The sequence below is a fragment of the Ptychodera flava genome, chromosome 4 (assembly GCF_041260155.1).
Source record: "Ptychodera flava strain L36383 chromosome 4, AS_Pfla_20210202, whole genome shotgun sequence".
Lineage (NCBI taxonomy): Eukaryota > Metazoa > Hemichordata > Enteropneusta > Ptychoderidae > Ptychodera > Ptychodera flava.
This window is the reverse complement of record NC_091931.1, coordinates 10,027,528-10,050,687: the sequence shown is the minus strand read 5'-3', so window position 1 is coordinate 10,050,687 and position 23,160 is coordinate 10,027,528. Positions and strand designations below refer to the sequence as shown.

Below are 23,160 nucleotides of genomic sequence, written 5' to 3'. Positions count from 1 at the left end.
CAGCAGCCGTATCACTAGCATCTACAGCTAATTTGAATGGCAAAGTGAAATCTGGTGCAGACAACACTGGGGCACTTTGCAGTATGGCTTTAAGTGTATCAAATGCCTGTTGGCATTGCTCTGACCAAACAAACTTTACTTTCTTTTTAAGTAAGTTAGTCAAAGGCTCAGTAATTGTGGAGAAATTTGGACAGAATTTTCTGTAGTAACCAGCCATACCGAGAAAGCGCATCAGTTGTCGTTTGCAGTTTGGTATGGGAAAACTTGAAATGGCACTGATTTTGGCATCAACAGGTTTTACCTCACCCTGTCCTACAGTATGTCCGAGGTAAGTTACCCTTGCCCAACCAAACTCAGATTTGGCAAGGTTGACAGTCAACATTGCTTTGCTCAGTCTCTCAAAGAACTTTCGCATGAGCTTGATGTGTTCCTCCCAGGTGTCACTATACAGGACTACGTCGTCAACGTAAGCTGCACACCCGTCTAGCCCGGATATGACGTCGTTGATCATCCGTTGGAACGTTGCCGGAGAGTTCTTCATTCCGAATGGCATCACCTTGTACTGGAACAATCCGTCTGGTGTAACAAAGGCGGATATTTCACGAGCACGATCCGTCAGAGGGACTTGCCAAAATCCCTTCAGTAGGTCAAATTTCGTCACATACTTGGCTTTTCCCACTCGGTCGATGCAGTCATCAATCCTCGGGATTGGGAAAGTGTCTGTCTTTGTTAAAGTGTTGACCTTCCTAAGTCCGTGCACATACGATAACTGGGATCTGATTTGGGAACAAGTATGCACGGCGAACTCCAGTTACTTTTACTGGGTTCAATAAAGTCATTGTCCAGCAGGTATTTGACTTCTTCCTGGAGATATTTCGCTTTGTTGGATTCAGTCTGTATGGATGTTGTTTTACAGGCTTACTGTCCCCAACATCAACGTCGTGATAGATGACGTTCGTCCTCGTTGGAACATCTTGAAACAGGTGTTTATATTCGTGGAGCAGTTCTTTCACCTGTTGTTGTTGTTCTGGCTGGAGGTGTGCCAACTTTGTAGACTCCAGCTTCTCCAGGATTTCTGAGTTCTGAAGCTTGACCGAGCCCAGCTTTGAGTTTAGAGTATTTTCACTCAAGTCAGTTTCAGTATCACTATCTTCATAATGGTTTGAACTGACTGCACTGACAGGCTGAGTTATAGTAGGATTATCCCTATCAAAATATGGCTTAAGCATATTTATGTGACATAGCTGTTTTTGTTTTCGCCTGTCAGGTGTTGTTATGATGTAATTTAAATCACTCAATTTCTTATCAATTAGATATGGCCCAAAGTAACGAGCATGGAGTGGTTTGCCAGGAACCGGAAGTAGAACAAGAACTTTTTGACCTGGTTCAAACTTCCGTTTTGAGGTGTTTTTATCGTATTTGGTTTTCATTGACTGCTGAGATGACTCAAGATTTTCTCTGGCTAATTCACATGCTTTAGAGAGTTTTGTACGAAAATCTGACACATATTGCAAAATATTCAGACAATCATCATCGTCTGATAGGAATTTCTCTTTAACGAGCTTAAGTGGGCCACGGACTGTATGTCCAAATACAAGCTCAAATGGGCTAAAACCAAGAGACTCTTGAATTGACTCTCTAACAGCAAAGAGCAAAAAATGAATTCCTTCATCCCACTGCTTCTCTGTGTCAAAACAGTAGGTCCTAATCATGTTTTTCAAAGTTTGATGAAATCGCTCAAGAGCACCCTGACTTTCTGGATGATAGGCGGATGACCTGTACTGTTTAATGCCTAGCTGATCCATTACTTGTTGAAAAATACCAGACATAAAGTTGGAGCCTTGATCGGACTGGACACATTTAGGGAGGCCAAATAAAGTGAAAATTTGACTAAAGCTCTCACTATAGTCTTTGTCTTTATGTTTCTCAGTGGTATGGCTTCTGGGAACCGAGTTGATGTACACATAATTGTCAACATGTACTCATTTCCTGATCTTGTTTTTGGTAGGGGCCCAACACAGTCTATTAGTATCCTACTAAATGGTTCTTGAAATGCAGGAATTGGCTGTAAAGGGGCCTTTGGAATGGTCTGATTCGGCTTTCCTACCATTTGACATGTGTGACAAGTTTTACAGAAATGTGCTACATCCTGCCTGAGATTAGGCCAATAAAAGTGACTGAGAATTTTATGATAAGTTTTCCTGACTCCTAAGTGACCAGCCCAGGGGGTTTCATGGGCCAGGCGCAATATTTCAGCACGGTAGGGCTTTGGAACCACTATTTGATGTTTTATAGCCCAATCGTCATCAACCAAAACATCTGGAGGTCTCCATTTACGCATGAGAATACCAGATTTTGTATAATAGGAAACAGAGCTATCTGAAGTTTTACCTTCATCATCTACCCTGTCAAACAAAGACAAAATATCTGGGTCTTTGTGTTGTTCTGCAATGAGATTTGATCTAGAAAATGTCTGACTTTGGTCAGCAGAAGTTTTACTGGAAGTTTCAAATCCACGAGGGATAACGGAATGATCCGTGTCAAACACCTGACTGAGAAAGGTGTCATTTAAGTCAACATCTGTGACATTATTTTTGAGAGTATTTTGATTCTCAGAAGTTTTCTTTGACATGGCTCGAGTAATGGCACATGAAGGAAATAAATCGGGTATCTCTTGTTCAATTGGCTCTGGATCCTGATCTAAACTAGGATTATCAGTCACAAGTGGATTAGTAATGACCTTGTCCCCAGCAAGGTCGTTTCCAAGAAGAAGGTGAATCCCTTCAAAAGGCAAAAAGGCCTAATACCTAAAGCCACAGGTCCAGAAACAAAGTCCGAAGACAAATAGACATTATGGAGAGGAACAGGAATGTAGTCATTACAATCTACCCCCTTAATAAGAACTTTAGAACCTGAAAATGACTTTTCAGAAAACGGCAGGGTATCTGCCAACAAAAGAGACTGGGAAGCCCCGGTATCTCTAAAATTTTGACAGGGGTAGCGGAAGAGAAATCACTAGAAAGTGATATAAAACCATTATGAATAAATGGCTCGAAAATACCCATAATGCTATCTTGAGAAGAATTGACCTTGACCTCATTAATTGGGATAAGAGGGGTTTAACCTCAGAAAATGTGTTGCACACATTATTAGACTCTAATTGAGTTGATGAAGAATAAAGCCGGTTGGCTTAGATCCACTTTGACCACTTTGACCTTCACGTTTTCTTTTCAATTTGAAACACTCTGACATTAATGGCCGTCTTTCTTACAATAATTACAAGAAAGTGTACCGAACTGTTTGTCAGAAGGAGATTGAGACTTGGGATTTGATGATGTGGAAGTGTTACTTGAACTCTGTGAACTGTTGTCATTTGATTTCTACTGTCCTTTGAAAAATTCTTGGATGAAAAGGAGGAGTTAAATTTACCTGCATTGTTTCTGTATGAAAAGGACTGGGATGGTTTGCTGAGAAATGAAGATTTGTGGGTCAATGAATAATCATCGGCCAAACGTGCAGCAACCTCTAATGTATCTGCCTTTGTTCATTGATAAACGTCTTGATGTCACTCCGGATGCACCTTTTAAATTCCTCAATCAAAACAAGTTGTCGTAATTTGTCATAATTCTGACTGACCTTTTCAGAAGAACACCAACGATCAAACAGTTGTTCTTTTGTTCGAGCAAATTCAACATAAGTTTGATCTTTCACCTTCTCACAATCCCTAAATTTCTGACGGTAAGCTTCAGGCACCAACTCATAACCTTGAGAATTAATTCCTTCACAGAATCATAATCTGAAGCCTGCTCTACTGACAACTGAATGTAAATTTCTCTGGCTTTACCCACCAAAGCACTCTGCAAAAGCATAGACCAGGACTCCTTAGGCCAACTCAGACTCTGAGCAATTTTCTCAAAATGAAGGAAATATTATCAACATCCTTTTCTTGGAAAGGGGGAACTAACCTGAAATGCTTAGTGATGTCAAAACCGTGTGAAGGGAAGGATTTTCCTGACTGTCCAAGCTCTAAACGTTTCATTTCTAATCTTTCCTGCCTATCTTTCTCTCTCTGTCTTTCTTCCATTTCTAATTGCATTTGTATTTTTTCTTTTTCTAATGCCTGTCTCTCTCTTTTCCATTTGTAATTCTAGTTTCTTGATCTCCAAATTTGTCTGCAATTCTAATTCTAATTTTCTGAGTTCAGAGGAAGACTCAGGCTCATAATCTTTAAGGCAGACTCCTCAAAATGGCCAGAATTAACTAAATGTTTTGCAATCTTGAACTGTATTTCTCGCTTGCGCATAGATCTTTTGACATCTACTTTAAGGAAATTGGCCAGTGCTATGAGGTTGTCTTTTCTGAGGGAATTAAATGTGTCCTGATCAAGGTCATCCATAAATTCGTCTGGCTTGAATTCCGTCATGATTGAATTTCGCTGTGTTCACAGTATACAGTAATTTTGAAAAAGGCAGGCAAAATGTTGTCAAACGGCTCAAAATATTCGTCTCCCGGACGAGCCCCCAATTTTGTTACGTGCAGAGAAAACGAACAAAAGGGTGAACTCAGCAGTTAACGTTTAAACAAATTTATTACGAAAATAAACTAATTGCTAAGTCAGGGATAGAGTACAAGCTTAAAAGTGTACAGACTACTTATCTCAGCTGGGACGGCAAAGCTCCAGTCTCAGAGTTGTAACAGTCAGTTGGATGAATGAACAGTCCTTTGGCTTGCAGGCTTGAAACTGCACAAAGTCCACAGTATAAATCCAGCGTTGACAGTGAAGGTCTTGAAAAGTCTTGAGAATGACTACTGCTGGAGTTTAGTAACACACAAGAGACACGATCCCAAAAGTCTGACTGGAAGCTGAGCACGTCCCTTTTATAAAGGCATATAAGAACAATCTAGAACTTTTATTGACATGCTAATTACTGTTCTAAAATTATCTCCCTTACACAACTAATCAACTTTCCAGAACATTCCAAACATGACTAATTGAATTCAAGGTTGTGAGGTCATCAAGGGCAGTGACCTTGAGAATGTTCTAGACTAATTGAACTCAGGTCATGATGAGTGTGGGGTAAATGACCTACATAACAATATATATATATATATATATATATATATATATATATATATAATATATATATATATATATATATCTCTGTTTGTTTGTTTATATATCTGTTTGTTTGATGTCTATTTATTTTCGTTTATAAAATCAATAATATATATATACATATATAAATATATATATTTATTTATAAACGAAATAAATAAACATCAAACAAACAGATATATATCTGTTTGTTTGATGTTTATTTATTTTCGTTGATAAATCAATGATATATATGTATATATATACATATATATATATATATATATATAATATCCAAAACACTTGTTAATACTTACGATCCGCCAGTGCCGTATTCGTTATAGAATATGCCAACTGCTACCATAACAACAAGCAAAGGAGCACCTAGTGAGATAAAGAAAGATAAAGGGAGAGAGGAGAGACACAGATGCCTTGAGTTGTAAAGGCAAGGTAAACTGACGACAAAATTTGTGTTTTCACACCTACTTCGATTTCTATTCTCGTTTCTAGATGAAAAATTGCTTTCATTGTAGTTTCTTTGTCTTGTATTCATCATTGCAGTGATATAATTGTTGTTGTTTTTTGTTGTATTGGTAATTTGTGAGCAGTGAAGAAATAGTTACTGGAGTAAAGCACCAACAAGCTTACAAACATACTGTAAAACTATTATAACAAAAACTAATTATTGTGTTTTGTGGTTGTAGTGGTAATTTGGGACTAACAGAAACAATCTTCACCAAACGTCCTTACCCCATCCGAGCGCCATGTATTTCTTGATGTTGTTAGACCTGTCGAATACTTTGACCAAAGCCACGTACAAGGAGATGCCTTCAATCATCATCCACAGAAAAAGAGCCGTGAGGAAATAGTGGAGTAACGCAGCTACCAACTTACAAACATACTGCAAAATAACAAGTAGGGGAGGGAAACTTATTTTTTGTTTTAGTAAAACGACTCTTTAAAAAGACAACGCATGTAAATTTAAAATGGACTGCTCTAGCGAATTACCCATTGCACCATCACCACCATTAACCTTGACCCAGCGTTAAAATAAATCCCCCCTATTTATTAAATTTCACCGATCGAAGTTTCACAGGTTTTGCTATGGGGCCGTCGATAATAAAAGCTGACACACAAGAAACATAATTCCTTCGTTTCACTTGAAACCCCCTCCCTCCCCCCTCAAAACGAAAGTTCTTATGCGAAATCACTTTCGCATTATGATGCCGTTTCTGACAAACCCACACGCACCTCTCCGATCCGCACGACCATGAAAAAATACCCGAAGGGCACATTAATTAATAAACCTCCACTTTACGCGTTTCACTTTTTAAGACAAAACATTTTAATGCATTTCGCACGTAGGAAAATGTTTCACATACATATTTCAAGTTGAAAAAGGATACAAGTTTTTATTTCACATTCATGTCTTTTCGTTGTCTTTTCTGTCTCCGTATTTTGTGGTCATTCTGTTCTCGATGAACGCGAAAGTAGTTTTGTGTTCTCGCTGCAAAGTCGCACTTCGAAAACAATAGAAAATCCTTATGCGATTTTGACGCACACAAAACGAAATGAGCTTTTACCCCCCCCCCCTAAACGAAAGAATTACGTTTGTCGTGCGTCAGCTTTTATTATCGACGGCCCCTAAGCAAATATCAAAACTATTCATTCCTTTGATGATGAGAAAATAGCTCAATAATTGTACCATACTAACAGAAAACTTTAAACGATCTTGGAATGCCTCGGCAAAAAACAACGAGCGAAACGACCAATCAGCGAAATTAATTTCAAAAAGGCAACTTTGCAGAGAATGTTTTATTCATATGCAGCGAGTTTGTTTTTCGATATCTCAAACCCATTGTTTCAAGGAAACACAAACAACCTGATCCATGTCACACAGTAAGTGAGGCTACCCACAATTCCCCTTGATTCGTTCACTCAGACATTTTTTGCTAAAGGCTTTTTCAATTTTATCAGTTTCTTAACAATTTTAACTTACAATTTAAGTTCAGGATTATTTGTTAAAACTATGTTCCAAAATTATTGATTATGCTTAAAATTCAAGAGTAAATTGAATGAGAAGTCGATGTTTGGAGGTGCTAAAAATTGCACACTTGTCAAGATAAAGTTATCAGCAACTAAGATGGTCTCATCATACCACCTGTCAGACATGCAAATTTCCTTTGTTACGAACATTAAAAAATCAATACCCTTTCTTTTGCCAACACAGATGCAACTTATTCCCTTAGTTTCCTTGAAAATATTGTGTATGGCTGCCAAAAATCTATGTCGACAAAATTACAAAATTGCTATCTCCTCTGCTGAAAAGGGGTTGATCTTCTCATTATTCACAGTGAGAAATCAAAAAATTATAATGATCAGAACTATGTTGCCAGAATTTTGAAATATGGACCGAGTTGTTCTCTGTACAGAAGAAATTTGCTTCAGTTCAGTGAGTGATCTCCGTGTGTACAGATCATGGAGAATTGTGGGTAGCCTCACTTACTGTGTGTCAGCGACTAATATTTATCAGTATCCATGATATGACTTATGGTTTTTAAGTGATTAGCTTATGATAAACATATTTATTATTATAAAGTCCCCTATATACAACCCAGTTCTTCCAAGAAGCAACTGTATATAATATATATCCAGGCTTTGACATGTCTCTAAAGCACTTTGAATGCAGTACACAGATAACTCATTGCCTGTGGGTGTGGCATTTATAATGCTGATAATACAGTGTTTTCAATCGGGTTCCAACTCACAAAGTACAGCACCCAGTCACCTATAAAAACCACAGACAAAACCGCGTGGTCAAAACCACACTCTCAAAACGAATCATGGTTCAATAACCGAGCTTATAGTTGTTACAATTTTTCTGACTGCGACCCCTCCACACGCCGTAGAGTTCGTGGAGCACTCACGCTGGTACACTCACTATCACACATTACACATAAACTTCATCGAAGCAATGAATACAGTTTCGGGGATAACTTGTGATAATTTTGTGGCAGCAATTGTGATATTAGCCCTTCAAACAGACAGACAGACAATATGAGGACCCTTTTTCTTGCTATTTGAACTCATATTTTGGACAAATGGAACACAACTTAAAATACTTGGGTTTAGCAGTAATCGTCTGCCGCTTGTTTATCAATCAACATCATTTCTAAGTCATCGATGATTAATGATACATTTCTGATATTTAAGTAAAAAGAGGACTCGGCTTACTTCTTTATCCGTCTTGTCTATTCCAACTAGGAAGACAATCTGTGTAGTTCCTATAGCAACCGCTAGATTTTCATGGACTCTGATCCTTTCAAAGGTTAGCCTGTAAAGGGAACACGCACTGCGGATCGTTATCAAGTTTTGAGTGACTTATATTTATATAGAATAGACAATCACAGATAGATACGCAGAGGGATTGGCAAAGAGACGAACAAAATAAATCACAGACAAACATATACTAACACGCAACTACACGAAATGGTATGTACGTATGTACGTATGTATGTATGTATGTATGTATGTATGTATGTATGTATGTATGTATGTATGTATGTATGTATGTATGTATATGTGTGTACGTATGCATCCGTCCAAGTGTGTACAAAATGTTTTATATCCATTTCTAGTATAGAGGAGGTTGCCGTCGTCACTATCGTCATCATCTTATAATTGTCTATCATCGTAATCATTCCAAGGCTTTCTGTTGCCGTTGTCCACTCTACTTTCCTTTATTAAACCATTTAAAAAATATCAACCCTGTTTACATTACCTGAAGTATTCAAAGATGCAGATTGACAAAACACACGCGAGAGCGGATAATGTGCCTCCAACGTAAGTTATCACCGACAGAATATCGTGGTGAACGACGGGTATGATATCCTGCAAATAAAATGCACGTCAATTGAAAAGCTGCATCTGAAAATGATAGGTATTGACTATCGAATGTATGGGTAAGATGAAAGGCCAACAGTACATTCTCAGACAGACAATGAAACGGTAAGCTGTTATTCTCAGGGAAACAACAAGTTGAACAACTGAGCATTTCACGACAATATCTTTGGATGTATAATAGGCCAGATACTGGTTAGGGTCCTGATGTACCTTACGATAAGCGGGTTACATTTCTAATGGAATATCTAAGTCGGCAAATTAGCGCATTTTAAAATTGGCAGAGGTTTATATATTCATGGAGCTATCGCCACCTTACAAAAGCATGCATAACTTCTAAGCCAGTGCGCCACAGCCACTGTATGTCAGATCAGGAATGCCTACATATCCTAACTTTCAGTTTCAACTTGAAGGTAGGAGACACAGTTGATGGATACCTTTCTGCCAGATGTTGTTTAGTTAGTTTTTTTCATGCTTGGTAGTTGTTATATTCCCAGATGTAACTTAATTGGCGTCAACAACTTTACCTTGATATCGTGAATATCCATGATAAGGGCAAAGTTTGTCATGTGATAGCAGTGACATATGGTGTGAGTCGTGTTGCTGTCACTGACTTCACAGCCTTCATCTCTCCATTGCTCTGATAGGGTCCTGTAGGCGAAGAATTTTGATTTTAAAGAATGTGCTACTGAAGTGCCAGCTCTTAGCCTAGGGGGTATTCATCAGTATTACTGAAAATACGTCATGTGTGACATTTAAAGCGCCTTCAAAGGTTTCTATTCTGAACATTCTGTATTACTTTTTCTGAGTGATGTTTTGACAGAGAATTTCAAACAATAGTCGACTCTATATTTTCCTAATGACATTGTTGTTAAACTGCGAACAAATTAAAAATATACGTCACGGTGTTTTGTGTAATCCCACCTACCCTTACCCTCTGAATCAAAACTATTTTTCGCATTTTCAAAATCACGCACGATTTTGTCAATTTTGCTCAGGCTGTTTTTTAGGGTCAAAGCCAAAAGAAATAAAAAATAAAATTAAAGTAAATAGGTTCCCGACTGATTACTCCATTTCCTGAGGGCATGTTGACGGAAACACCTTTTATACAATATTTTTATATTTTAATCTATTGTTTCTTCTTCTTTCAGCTACAAACACGTGTATAAACCTCTATTTATGTCAACAATATCGTTAGTTGCTGATTAAACCTTTATTGTTGTTAATATATATATATATATATATATATATATATATATATATATATATATATATATATATATATGTATATATATATATATATATATATATATATATATATATATATATATATATATATATATATATATATATATATCGAACTATACAGATGTCCTCGTGAGAAATTATAGTGGTCGATGCAGAAAGCAGAGCGTTATAAATAATAACACAAATTAGATATTATTACTTTGTACTTAAAGTAATTTGTGTGTGTATATATGTATATATATATATATATATATATATATATATATATATATATATATATATATATATATATATATATATATATATATATATATATATATATATATATAAAGTGTACAGAGTCTATTAATCTTTTGATAATTGAATGCTTCTAGATTATGAAAAATGTACATCCCGGACATTGAAGGACACGTTCGCAGGGTGTTACTGTGTGTCGTTACATCACGTGACAACCCTCAGGGTCAAGTATCAGATACCTAGGTGTAACCAACTGTATATAAATTGACTATTGATTGCGCTATCAATATATGGTAATTTAGGTCACACTTGTCTAATCACATGCACTCTCTTTGCAACGAGGTACACTGTCAACATTTATTTTGCATTCCATTGGTCATTGTCGATTAAATCCAAGGCAACCACGTGTCACTTCAATGGCTATCGGAGAAACTGCGCAAGTAATTAATGCTGATAAATCCACATTGTTTAAAGGTTTTGAATGATTTTTCAATAGTGTTTGATGTCAACTATAGTATCTCGTTCTACTCCCATAGTATGTTGATAAAGACAGTGTCCGGCTTGTGAGTTTGGCCTGGGAGTGCGTTGACTGCCAAAGTCATTTGAAATTATAACACACCTCATCCGCAGTGTGTGTTCTAATTCGCCAATTGATAGTCACGTGGGGTGCGTTCTTCTTGTGCTGACCACGCAAACGACGTCATCAGGCATAATTTATGGAACTGTTGCCCGCCAGGCATCAGTCCGAAAAATGTAGACTCTCTCACAGCCCCTCGACCGCTACGCAGCTCTATCCTCAACCATATGGTGATGCGCCCTCAATGGTCTTTCTGGCAAGCGAGGCTCACCGAGCCAGTCGTGTTATTTATAGGCCTCGCCGGCTCGCTTAGCCGAGCTTCGCTCGGCTCACCTGCTGAGGGCGCTAGTATGATCGAAGGCAAAGCCGGCGAGGGGATGTGAGAGAGTCTACGAAAAATGATGCCCGCCGTAGCCTTCAAAAACGATATTTGCGCATGCGCAAAATGGAATGTGAACGAAGATGTCGTCTGCGGTCGAGCGAAACGATAATCGAGGAGTTTCTCGGTTTATCCACGGTCCCTCCACAAGGACCGTGGTTTATCCTACTTTCTGAAGAAGAACTAAGTGCCGATAATCAAACGACAATCAAACGTGCATTGAGCGTTTTGCAAAAGTATTTCGACTCTGTCGGGAAAAACTTTTTCTTGCTGAACCGCTCCATCATATTACATGCGACAAGTGTATGGTACGTTGTTATGCATGACTGAGGATGAGGTGTGTTATAAAACATATATTGACTAGCTATGAGGGCAACAGCATACGCCTTTAACCCCTGTGAGTCATCCCCCAAAACAGAGTCTGTTTTTGGGGGTGACTCACGGTCCCTACTGAGGGGTATAGGCCTACAGAAGTATGCTCTTGCCCTCATGGCCAGTCAATATGTGTATACTGTAACCTTGGAAAGATGCCATATACTTTGACTCATGTTAACGTAAATGTCTCTCAATGTATTAAGCGATTAATTCTTAAATATTTGCCTCGTTTGTTCCCCATTGTGTTTGTGCGAGTTTTACTGCATGTTTGCAAAAGGAACTGAGATATTTAACATCTTTTTCTTGTTATCCGATGCATAAAGTGCCCCCACCCCCGCAAAGCCTGGAATACGTTGCCGATATCAACAAGCTTTCAGTAATATGTAATGCCATTTGCCCTCCTTTGCTAAATCGAGATTAAACTGGAACGAAAATCCAAACAAGATTCTAAAGGCCGGAGGAACTGAAATCCAACAGGCGTATTCATACTATGAATAGGAGATTACTTGAATCGCTGTTACACGGGTTTGATCTGTTCTAGCTATCATTTAGCGCAAATGTGTCGTGACATAGATTTTCCTCGATCATGGGTCACCGCCGACGGATTATTACAATACGCGAAAAGGCCATACAAAAGAATTAATTTGATATATGCCGCACGATCGAGGTGGACTTAATCAATTTGCGTACCGACAAAGTATTACAGAAAAAATGTTTGTCACGCACACGATCCTTAATGATTGTACTCGATTCTCGCATAGAAAGCTTTCACTGACCAAGTGCCCTCACAATAGAGCAGCTAAAAGCACCAAGGATTCAAAATGCGGTTGAAGAGATGCACGTCCTTGCTGAGCGGTTGCCCGTGCAATGCCTAGTCAAGCGCGCCCTCCCATGGGAGAGATTGGACTATTGGCACACTCAGTCCTACGCTCAAGATACGATTCTTTTGAAGTCAAACCTGTGGCTGTAACCGTACTGGATTGACGAAAATAACCCTCAAGCCTAATAGTTCGCGAAGGATGATGGCAACAAAATGAAAACACCCTTCATTAACACACTAGTAGGCCTACTTAATAAAAAAAGCAAAGTTATAATAAAGAAAAAAAGATCATTAATCAGCAGAATATTTAGCCATTTGCTGCCGATAGACACATGACCGCCACGCAAAGCGGTCGCATAAAAGCGCTGCCTATACACTGTGCCCTGAGTATATTTTAATTATCGCACCGTCCGTGGGTGGAGGGACTATGGTTATACTGAGTCAAGAAAGAAAAGCGCCATCATGGGTCATGAGCCAAACTGATGAGAGAACAATAGATTAGAAAGAAATAATATACAAGATGCTAAATCTTGCACAGCAAAACTGAAGTATCATATTACTTATGAAATATTTTAATAAAAGAAATCATATTGATGGATGGCCGACAGAGCGATCGCACACGCCCATAGTGCTAAACTTACATGACACTACAGGTATGTACGATAAATACACGTTAGAGTAACCCTTTTAATTCCACTTTTCAAACACGATAGCACAACAGCCGTGCAAAGCGGTGTGTGCATACAGTGCCCTTGCATTGCGTGTGGATTCGTTTGTAAAGCAGGTACTTTCAGGTAAAAGTGATGGAGACTGGGGCGACGGCTCCATTTCATCGAACTTTATTCTGACTGTAGCTGCGTTGAACTACTGCTACAATGGCCTAATGGATCAGTGGTTGGATATAAAGTAACGACCAATTCTAGTAGTGAGCAATAATGCGCTCTGAGTATACGCATATAAGTCGTGGTGCACACATACACTAATTCAGTCTGCGATACAGTCACTCTTTGTCATCTACATCGTATCCACTGCAATAGACAAGTACGCATGCGCACAAGTCTCATTGATTGAGACAGGAGATATGATATACGCAATTATACTCTCCTAAAGTATCATTAAAGGAAATGGTAATTGCTGGACACGTCTCATTGTGTGTGTGTGTATGTATATATATATATATATATATATATATATATATATATATATATATATATATATATATATATATATATATATATATATACATATATATATATATATATTTAAAGCTGTAATAGAGTGGACACGTCTAATTGTAAGGTTATGTGTATGTATACATATATATATATATATATATATATATATATATATAATACACATTTTGAGATTTTGATGATGTTATTTCTTTGCTAAATATTAATTGTTATAAACTAATTCTGCTGATGTCATATCTTCATCATTCATATGACACAATCATAGAGAACCCATAATGATCTATTGCTTACACTTGCATGACGTTACTTTACATCATTGCTGTATTTATTTCCATCCGAGTGAATTTAAACTGTTTAACTACTTTTGACTATATATATATATATATATATATATATATATTATACACACACACACACACACACACACACATATATATATATATATATATATATATATATTTAAAGCTTTTATAGAGCTTTCACTGACAAAAGTGTGAAATAATGTGTACAACGACGTGTACATCGTTGCAAAAGAGTAAAATTTAAGAAGCTGTCAATCCTACCCCCACCCCGAAAAAAAGTCGGCTGGTTTGCGAAAGACAAAGGCCAAGCACTCATTTTATCTATCTTTCAGGTGAAATGCTTTTTTCAGGCCATAATAGACATGCATGCAAATTCCTTTTTTCTCAAAAGAGAGTATCTTACATGACAAGAAACATCCATCGTGCACCAAAAGTTATATAGCAAAGGAGATACAAACATTACTTATCCAATAAACTTTTCACAGTAAATCTTGTCAAGCTCTTGGAGGAACAATGAAACAAACCAAGTATAACACATCGGCAGACAAAATAATCTAATGACTGATAAAATCACAATAAGGTTTCGAAATTCACTTTACGAATAATCGCAAAATTGATACACGTTCAATCCTTTAAGGCAACCTAAACAAGCAAAATGGCCTGTCACCCGCCGGCGTATCGCACTGTATTTCAAAATTGCGTAACCATATCACGATTCATATAATATAATTGTAATCACCTACAAATGCAGACCCAATATGTGAATATTTCTATTATAATCCTTTACACATAAATCATGGGAAAGAGTCGGAAATGGAGAATGCTTTACTATGTTTACTGTTTCAGTGTTAAGCTCAGAACGACGTGACCATAACGGCGGGATGTTTGCGATACCACCGTGACAGACAACGAGACAAGAAAACATCCAAAAACGAAGTTGTGATGCTACATTTCCCCGAGGCGTTGTTGTTCAGCAACACAGGGTCTCTGTGCTATGCTGGTAAAATTTTTTGTCACATGAGCACGTTTTGTAGGCTATTTGCCTTACTTGCGTCGGAATCAGGGGTACCTAAGAAAGTGTAGCTTTTGAATGAAAACGATAGCTTTGACACCGTGCAGGATAGCTTGGGTAAGGAAACGATCGTTGCTGGAATGGAATCCGTAAGTTTGGTCATCTAAAACGATAGCTTTGAACATATTTTGATGTTGAGGGCATAAAACAAGATGGGTGACAGCAAAAGCAGTGGTAGCGGCAGCAAGTATTTTACCCGTTTTCTCAACAAAAACGCCAAATTCTGTTGTGTAAGATGCCGCGTTCAGTGAGGTTCAGGCTCGATTACACTTCTGTAAAGTTTCCGTGCCCATTTTACAAAACTTGCAGAGAAATCACCGTAGGATGATGTGATGCAGATAGTACCTTGGGGAGGTGTAGCAGATTTTGAAAAACAAGTAACGAAATGTCGTGCTTTGGTGTAACTTTTATGATTTGCATTAACATTTTATTTCATTTTTATGAAAATTGATAACGTGATGTACAGAGTAGCGAGGGAAGGTTAGGAGGGGTGACGTAGAAGATTTGGAAAATATACTTACCAAGTGGGGTGATTTTGTCGCAAATGTGTGATTTAAATTTATTTTTGATGAAAATAGATTACAATGTGATGTGTAAAGAGTAGCTGGGAAAGATTAGGAGGGGGTGTCCCACTCCTCATGAATAAGATTTAGAAAATATAGGCCTGCTTACAAAATAGCGTGATTTGGTGGCACCATAAATTTGTGATTTACGTATTTATACATTACATTTATGAAAATAGATCACAATGCGATGCATAAGGAGTAGGCCTAACTGAGGGAGATCAGGACGGGGTGTCCCCCTGAGATTTGGAAAATGTATAAACAAAGTTGGTGTGATTTTGTCACATTTGCTGCAGTTGCTGGCTCGTCTCTGTTTTTAATTTATTGTTTTTCTTGATATACACCAGAAGTGTTTCAACAATTATCCCTTGATCAAAATACTCTGATATCATGGGCAGAGTAGTCTGCTCGAACACTCGATCGACCGTTCTAATGTACTCAGTCACCTATACTGAAAACGTCCTTGATCGGCGTTCACTGACCTGAGCGATAGAGCGGGGCAAAGCACAGTCACTCGTGATCTATTCCGCTCTCGGACTATACGCCCATAGACGTGTGTACATATGCCTGAGTACACACGTCTATGGGCCGGGGCGCATAGTCGAAGAGCGGAATAGATCACGAGTGACTGTGGGCAGAGTAACGAGTACGCGATAGATTGAACGAGCAGACACTGGATAACCGAACCCACGAGTGCAGGTGAACTACAGTCGATCAACTCGAGTAAACAATGATGTGCGTTCGATATATAGACGCCACTGACATAGCACTGCTGCAGCGATACCCACAGCTAGGCTAAGTCTCTAAGTCTCGGGGGACTTTGGTACTTTGGCCCTCTCCGGGGGCCTACTCTAGCTCCTGTCTGTAGGCTGTGGCTCTGCGACGAGTGGCAGAGAATCACCAATGGGAGTCGCGGCCGTATCATGGCTCCCCGCCTGACAGGGCGGTAACACAGCGCCCTGCCACGCACAGCTTGTGAAGTTGTGAGCCGCTCGTATCACAACGTCCTGCCACGCACAGCTTGTGGCACTGTCAGTGGTAACGTACGCGGCGTATCATTACGAGATGAAAACACGGCTTTGCTGCACTTTGACTTTATACAGCGAAAACTATGTTATTGCTATATATAGTATAAAACCGGCGCTCTGGAGCCCAGATCGCTCTCGTCTGAAAATAGGGGGAACCCACACGCGAATCCAACATGCAACATCGTACACTTCGCATCCCCACGTTTGTTGTGTACCGCTGCCGTACGGCGCGTTGTCCGTTCGGTACACCGTACAGTGCACGGTATGTGAATTCACCATCTGATAATCCGGCTCACAGGGCTACACACAGATATCCGGAAATTAGATTCCTACCTGGCATACATATTCATAAACACACACTGTGGGTTCTTTGCACCAACGTTCTGAAATATATAAATAATTAATGACACAATCAATATACTGTGTTACTATATATAGCATTAGACTTCGCCCTATCCCATAAGCAAGTGCGGTGGCCGAGCGGTTAAGGCGTTGGACTTAAGTTCCAATGGACACTAGTCCTCGTGGGTTCGAATCCCACCCGCACTAGTATATTTTATTTTCTCCCTCAATACCCCTTTGTTGTATCGTTTTTAGAGTTTTATCATGCTCAATATATTTTTTTCAAACAAAATTCTCTTTTTCTCCCCCGTTCACTGCTCAGCTAACAGGTAGCTGGTTCACATTAGGCCTAACGTCGAGTGATCATATTCTAACAGTGGAAGCACAACGAGTTGGCAATGCAACTAACTAGAAACTGTTGAGCTATCGTTAGAGTATCTCATGGAATTAGTTAGAGTATCTGAAGACAGATCTATGCGGTAGTTTGCACGCATGCATGGTGATCAGTCAATGGACATCTCAGTTGTATACACAGCGGGGGGGGGGGGGCGAGGGAATGGTAAGGCTATTCATGGAGGTATCACCTCCACGGTCTAATGTCCCCAGACTTCAAATTCTACAAGACAAACGAACAAACAACGTAAAACAATGTCAGAACAACTCACCGTATTGTGCTCGAAAACGATAACAACAGGGCGGGCTAGACGTTGATGTTCTGGTAAGTCAACGCCAAGCACCGCCGCAGACATGACATCCGAGTTGACGTAGTCAGTTTGCACAATGCTGGTATAAGAGAAAATTCGTCATCAAGCAAAATAGGCCTACTGTGAACATTTCAATTTTACTCTCGGTAATACATGTATCTAGATCTTGTGGTGGCTTGAATATGCTAGTGCAAATACAATTACAGAAGGTACTGCAAGTTGTTTTGGACGAGTTTAATAAAAGTACATTTTTTTTTCAATTTAGATCACAGACACAGATCTTAGTGTCTATGCTTGGCTTCATGTTTATTGACGAAAAAATCAATTCGTGAGCACAATGGTACCATTATCGGGTCATACGCAAAAAATCTTTGTGCCAACAAAACGCAAACTCTGACAAAAAGATGGGCGGAGGGACGGTGGCTGAACATATCACTAATGAAATTACAGACGATTGTGAACTCAGAATCAGATCCATGCTTACCCGGCACTATCATGCGGGAGCTCCTCAGTCGACATCATTACGTCATCGGTGTTGTTGAACAACGAAAACAAATCTCCAAGAGTCGAAAATTTGGCGGCAAAAATACCGACAAAGCCGTCTGAAAGAATAGAGAAACGAGTACGTGGTATCAGTATCCTGAAGTACAGAAATCAGTGGTGTGGGCTTCGTGGTGAGGTGTTCAAGGAATCGCTCAACCTCTAAAAGAGTCGCACCAGGGAACGTTCTGTCAATTTGTGGCTAGAGTACTTGTAATTTAAGTCTTTATTTTCAATTTGAAGTGGAAAGCACCCATTTTACACCGTCATTTTACCGTTTTCACATAATATTGGTGCCCATTGAAGAATCAGAGCACTGAAAGTTTTCTACCTCCGTAATTACAGTGTGACATCATGGTTTGAACACACGAATTTGTAGGAAGAAAAGATGAACGGTAAATTTAGTCCTCTTTTAATTGCATTGTTTGTGTGTTTTTTTTGTTAATGAAATCAACAACGTGCTCGGGGACGCAAGACAAAGAATTTAATCACTGGGCCTAATTGGCCTAATTGGCTAATTGGCGAATACCATAAACCGGGACTGAAATAAAACTACAAACAAAGCACACAACTGAGTTGCACTGTATCATTTTACAGTCCGACAGTGAAAGGCCAGACAAAGATATTAGTGTTCGGATTTCTTTTTCATTTGAAAAGTAAAAATTGTCAGTCAATGCCACAGCAACAGATCGTGAAATATGCTCTAAATTAGAAAAATTTATGCTTTCATTTTTAATTTTTTGTAGTTAAAGTAGATAGTTCCGACGTCATGAAGTCTGGTACCCTTACTGCGTGAATTTTCGTGTGATCTTATGCCGTCATCATAAAATACTGACGTTTACATACTGACATAAACCACACCGACAAATAATGACGAATTAAGAGGTTTACTGTAGGAAAGATTGAAATGATAAAGCAAGTTTACTGACATCAACCATAGCCTCGCTTCTATTGATAGACACTCTTTTACTTGACTCGGAGATCTCTATATGCTTCAACCGTTTATTCATCAACAGATTGGAAGCGTTAGTTGACCTATGCCTCTGGAATTATCCTCGCTATAATATCAAATATGTACATGTAATAATCCTCAAAAATTAATATTTCACGCTCTCGATATATTATTGTGGCATTGGACCACTGAAGCGTAACCCCATTCACTTTGGACTATAACAATACTGGCGCCACGAAATACCAGCACGGAATCAACAACATGGCCGAACTCGTTTGCACATTAAAAAACCTACCCGTTAACTTATCCTTCTCATGGTGGTATATTCTGCATACTGCCTCCTTGTTCTATTGTATTTCAATCACTTGTAATATTGCGCAGTTATTATCATTTTAACTCATTGTGTGGGCTTGAGACAATAGAATTGAAGCATGCCGCGTACGGGCAAGTGATAATTTATACTTATGTATCTTTTCTAATGTCTGTAAAAATCAGAGTATTGTATGTCATCGTATTGCGTTCTTTACGGCATCGGTATCCGACATAGCCACAATACTGTACGAAAAAGACTAATCTCAGGGAGACAGAGACACTAAGAAAGGCAGGGATTCATGGGCAGAGATAGACTCTCAGGGTCATTCACAGCTAGACTAACGGACCCACTCTCTCATTCAAAGTTTGAGGGGTACTGTAATGAATCAGCGGTCGGGCCGTCAAGCCTAACCACGGTTCCGTATTCAACAAACAAGTCCAGTTTTACGTCGTTACTCGACAGGTATAGAGTCGCGTTCCTTCCATATTTCTCATTGAATTACGACATATACGACAATTACGACATTGCAAGAGGTAAAAAATCTGTGCTCATGGTCGATGAAGATTTTATTCTATCCGGTATATTATGAAAGAATGTATTTACCATCATGCCTCGTTTTCTGGCCGCAGTATAACTGTTCCCTGTCTATCGGTTTTTTTACAGCCTCGAGGCTTGCAGAATATTGATAATGTCACAGTTCAGAGATAGATAATACAATGATATCTTGTCAATTGCTAGCTGCGTCTTTCTTGAAATGTAATTCGCGAAAACTGCCCTTCATAATACACGACCATATGACGCGCTCAGGTTACTTAATTTGTTCCTCACCTTCTCGGAGTATGGATTCAAGGTGTAGCTGCTGGAGCGGAATCGTGATACCCGTATGTCCACTAGTACTGCCACCGTAGATGAGATCTTCCATCGGTGCTTGAATGCTGTCAGTCGAAGAGTTTTCCATCTCCATGATAAACACGCTGAAGTCTTTATATTAGGGGAAAAACACAATTATTTTCATTCTAATTTCAGCGATCCTCATGCGTTTGCGTGATATCAATTGTTCAGTCTCAACTTTTCATTATCATAATCGTTTTCTAAGCTGCAAACAAACAGCTCCAAATGAACGAGTAACCTGGAAAAGGACATTAACCTTTTATCATAGACTTATTATCGAGATCGTATGCTACACGTCAGCATATTTCCATATATAGCAGACTAACATGGTAACGAACCGGGGAGAGAGAGAAACAGAGAGACAGAGAGACAGTGACAGGGACAGAGAGAGGGGCTTGGCTACAGAGAATTAAAGCGGCAGTACTCAATCCTTGGTTCTCGTATTACTTCTTTGTTGACATTCACTGTTTACGTGATGTAAGTGCATTGTTCACTTTTGAAGGTTCTATCCAGCTATTCAGTTTGCTCAGAGATAAAGCTGATAGAAACATACCCCTTTGCAGGCCTTTCCTCACTTTACTATATAATTAATCTAACAATAAGTTTATTTGATTCAAAAAAAATTCAATGGAGAAGAAAAGTTTTGAAAAAAAAAATGCCGGTGTTAACGCGAATTTCACGTCTCCACTCATGCGAGAAGAAAGGATTAAAGAAGGGCGCCTCTAAGGATTGCATAGGGTTGCACGGTAGAACAGTAGAGTGTATGGTTGTAGTAGTTGCTTTAATACGTTCTACGACAACAAAGAAACTAAAACTGCTAAAATACCGACAATACCAGCACATTATCTTGCTCCATTCAACATCACAGAGCATATCATTGGTATACCCTTTTGCGTTATTTGCAGTGTTGACCGAATACACAATAATGGTCGTGTGTCACACTGATCGATATCATTTTCGTATGCCATTGATACACATTGTTTCACAAAATATTTATCTCATACTTCTGTGGTCTAATTTTTTCTGTGATATGGATAAGCATTTTCCTATATTTAGCTCTCGGTCACGCGTGACGCTTGGTTACTTTTAAGGACGGACCATAAGATCTTGGGTAGGGGATGGTCAAAAACAGAAAAAAAAATTCAAAGCAAAACGTTACGGAAAAATATCTTAAGACTAGTTTGCAAAATAAAACAAATAAAATCAGAATGCAAAAAAATTATAAATCTGACAGTTTATTTTGAAAAAAAGTATATCATGATTGCTTGGAAAAAAAATTAAAAAAATTTACAATTGTAAAAAAAATATTCACGATCTGATTGTGACCACCCTCAACTCCCAGGATTGAATGGTCCGATCCTTGGGCAAATTTATGTAAGCGATTTAACAGTATTGACATCGTTAACAGACAGTGCCAAATTCGCACACAGTAGATGGTGGCTGCAGGTACATTATTCAAATCATATATACTGGTACGTCAAAAGTTATGTAATTGCCCTCTTACCAAGATTTGTCGTACCGACTGAAACACGATCTGTTCTAATTTTAGCTGTAACATCTCGACGGCTGCGTTCACGTCTCATTTCCCTGGCCCTGTTGCTGGCGACTGCCTCGGCTAGAAGTTCGGTGCAGTTTACCATAGTTGTTACACTTCGCGCGACAAGATTCTAAGGCGGAGATCAAGTAAGTATGGAATGCAATCAAATTCTACTCATAAAACACACGTACCGTTAGTAGCTTAGCAGAATCTTACTGCAAACATAAGGTTGTTAGGCAAAGGGACCAGACACGCTTTCAATCTCCATCGACGGCTCCTAATCGCAACAGATTTGTGTCTATGAAAACCAGGGGACGAGTCAACGCGAAAAGCAACGAACCAATTGTACCTAGCCCTGCGTACCGTGCTGTGTGTTCCCGTGTGGTGGGAGGTCGTTAAACGTCCGGAATACACAGCCACGGTACGCAGGATACAATATACCTACCTCATCATTCATATTCTTCCATGTGATGTAAGTAGTTGGGTCAAGGCAATTGCTAACACTGTCGACGAATGCCTTTAAAGTGTAAAAGAAAACAGTATTAACAATTGGAGAGATCTACTTGTTGATCTGATTCAATCTCTGTACAAAATTTTCGTATTGTCTACCAACCTGAGACAGAATGGTTGTATTCAGGAAATTTGTGCCCCGGGCAGTTAAAGCAATAGTTCGCATTGCATCCACGGAAATCAGCAAGTCACCGGGATAAAGTTGCTTTACTAATCCGTGAGGTTCGTCATCAGTAACCATGGTGATACTTCTGAGGAGGCTGGTCACTTTCAGCAAATTGTCTGCGGTGTCATTACTTGTCTCGAGACTTTCCACCTGTATAAGATAGAGACACAGACAACTCCAAGGTCAGGTTCAAATGAATGGACGCGAATGTGTTTAGTTAAACTTTAAAAACTATCTACTGTTGATTGACCAATCAGAGTGCTCAATTCAGGGTGTTTTATTTACTCATAAAGCCTTGGTCACCAAATTCCAGAAACGAATGACAGCGCCGTAGTAAAGTACTGTCCAATCAAAAGTGAACATGTCATATTCTGTAGACATCTGGTACGTTTTACTATTCAAATTTGGTAACACAG

General features: G+C 38.9%; 2 protein-coding genes and 1 non-coding gene across 3 annotated transcripts in view; 2 read left to right on the top strand and 1 right to left on the bottom strand.

Moving 5' to 3' along the window:
- LOC139130594 (adhesion G protein-coupled receptor L4-like) overlaps nt 1-23,160 on the bottom strand; it is a 52,993-nt gene that overhangs the window by 14,003 nt on the left and 15,830 nt on the right. The window contains exons 10-21 of the mRNA XM_070696342.1: nt 22,682-22,894; nt 22,514-22,585; nt 22,036-22,198; nt 20,469-20,621; nt 18,320-18,437; nt 17,797-17,914; nt 17,123-17,172; nt 9,523-9,646; nt 8,877-8,986; nt 8,330-8,429; nt 5,846-5,996; nt 5,413-5,479 (exon numbers count right to left, since the gene is read on the bottom strand). Coding sequence (XP_070552443.1) covers nt 5,413-5,479; nt 5,846-5,996; nt 8,330-8,429; nt 8,877-8,986; nt 9,523-9,646; nt 17,123-17,172; nt 17,797-17,914; nt 18,320-18,437; nt 20,469-20,621; nt 22,036-22,198; nt 22,514-22,585; nt 22,682-22,894 — 1,439 coding nt within the window. The remainder of the gene's footprint in view (nt 1-5,412; nt 5,480-5,845; nt 5,997-8,329; nt 8,430-8,876; nt 8,987-9,522; nt 9,647-17,122; nt 17,173-17,796; nt 17,915-18,319; nt 18,438-20,468; nt 20,622-22,035; nt 22,199-22,513; nt 22,586-22,681; nt 22,895-23,160) is intronic.
- Trnal-uaa (transfer RNA leucine (anticodon UAA)) lies at nt 17,256-17,338 on the top strand. The gene has a single exon. It is a non-coding gene; the product is annotated as a tRNA-Leu (tRNA).
- LOC139130859 (sulfotransferase 1C4-like) overlaps nt 22,081-23,160 on the top strand; it is a 29,233-nt gene continuing 28,153 nt past the window's right edge. Inside the window, exon 1 of the mRNA XM_070696656.1 lies at nt 22,081-22,214. The gene's annotated coding sequence lies outside the window, so the exon portion shown is untranslated. The remainder of the gene's footprint in view (nt 22,215-23,160) is intronic.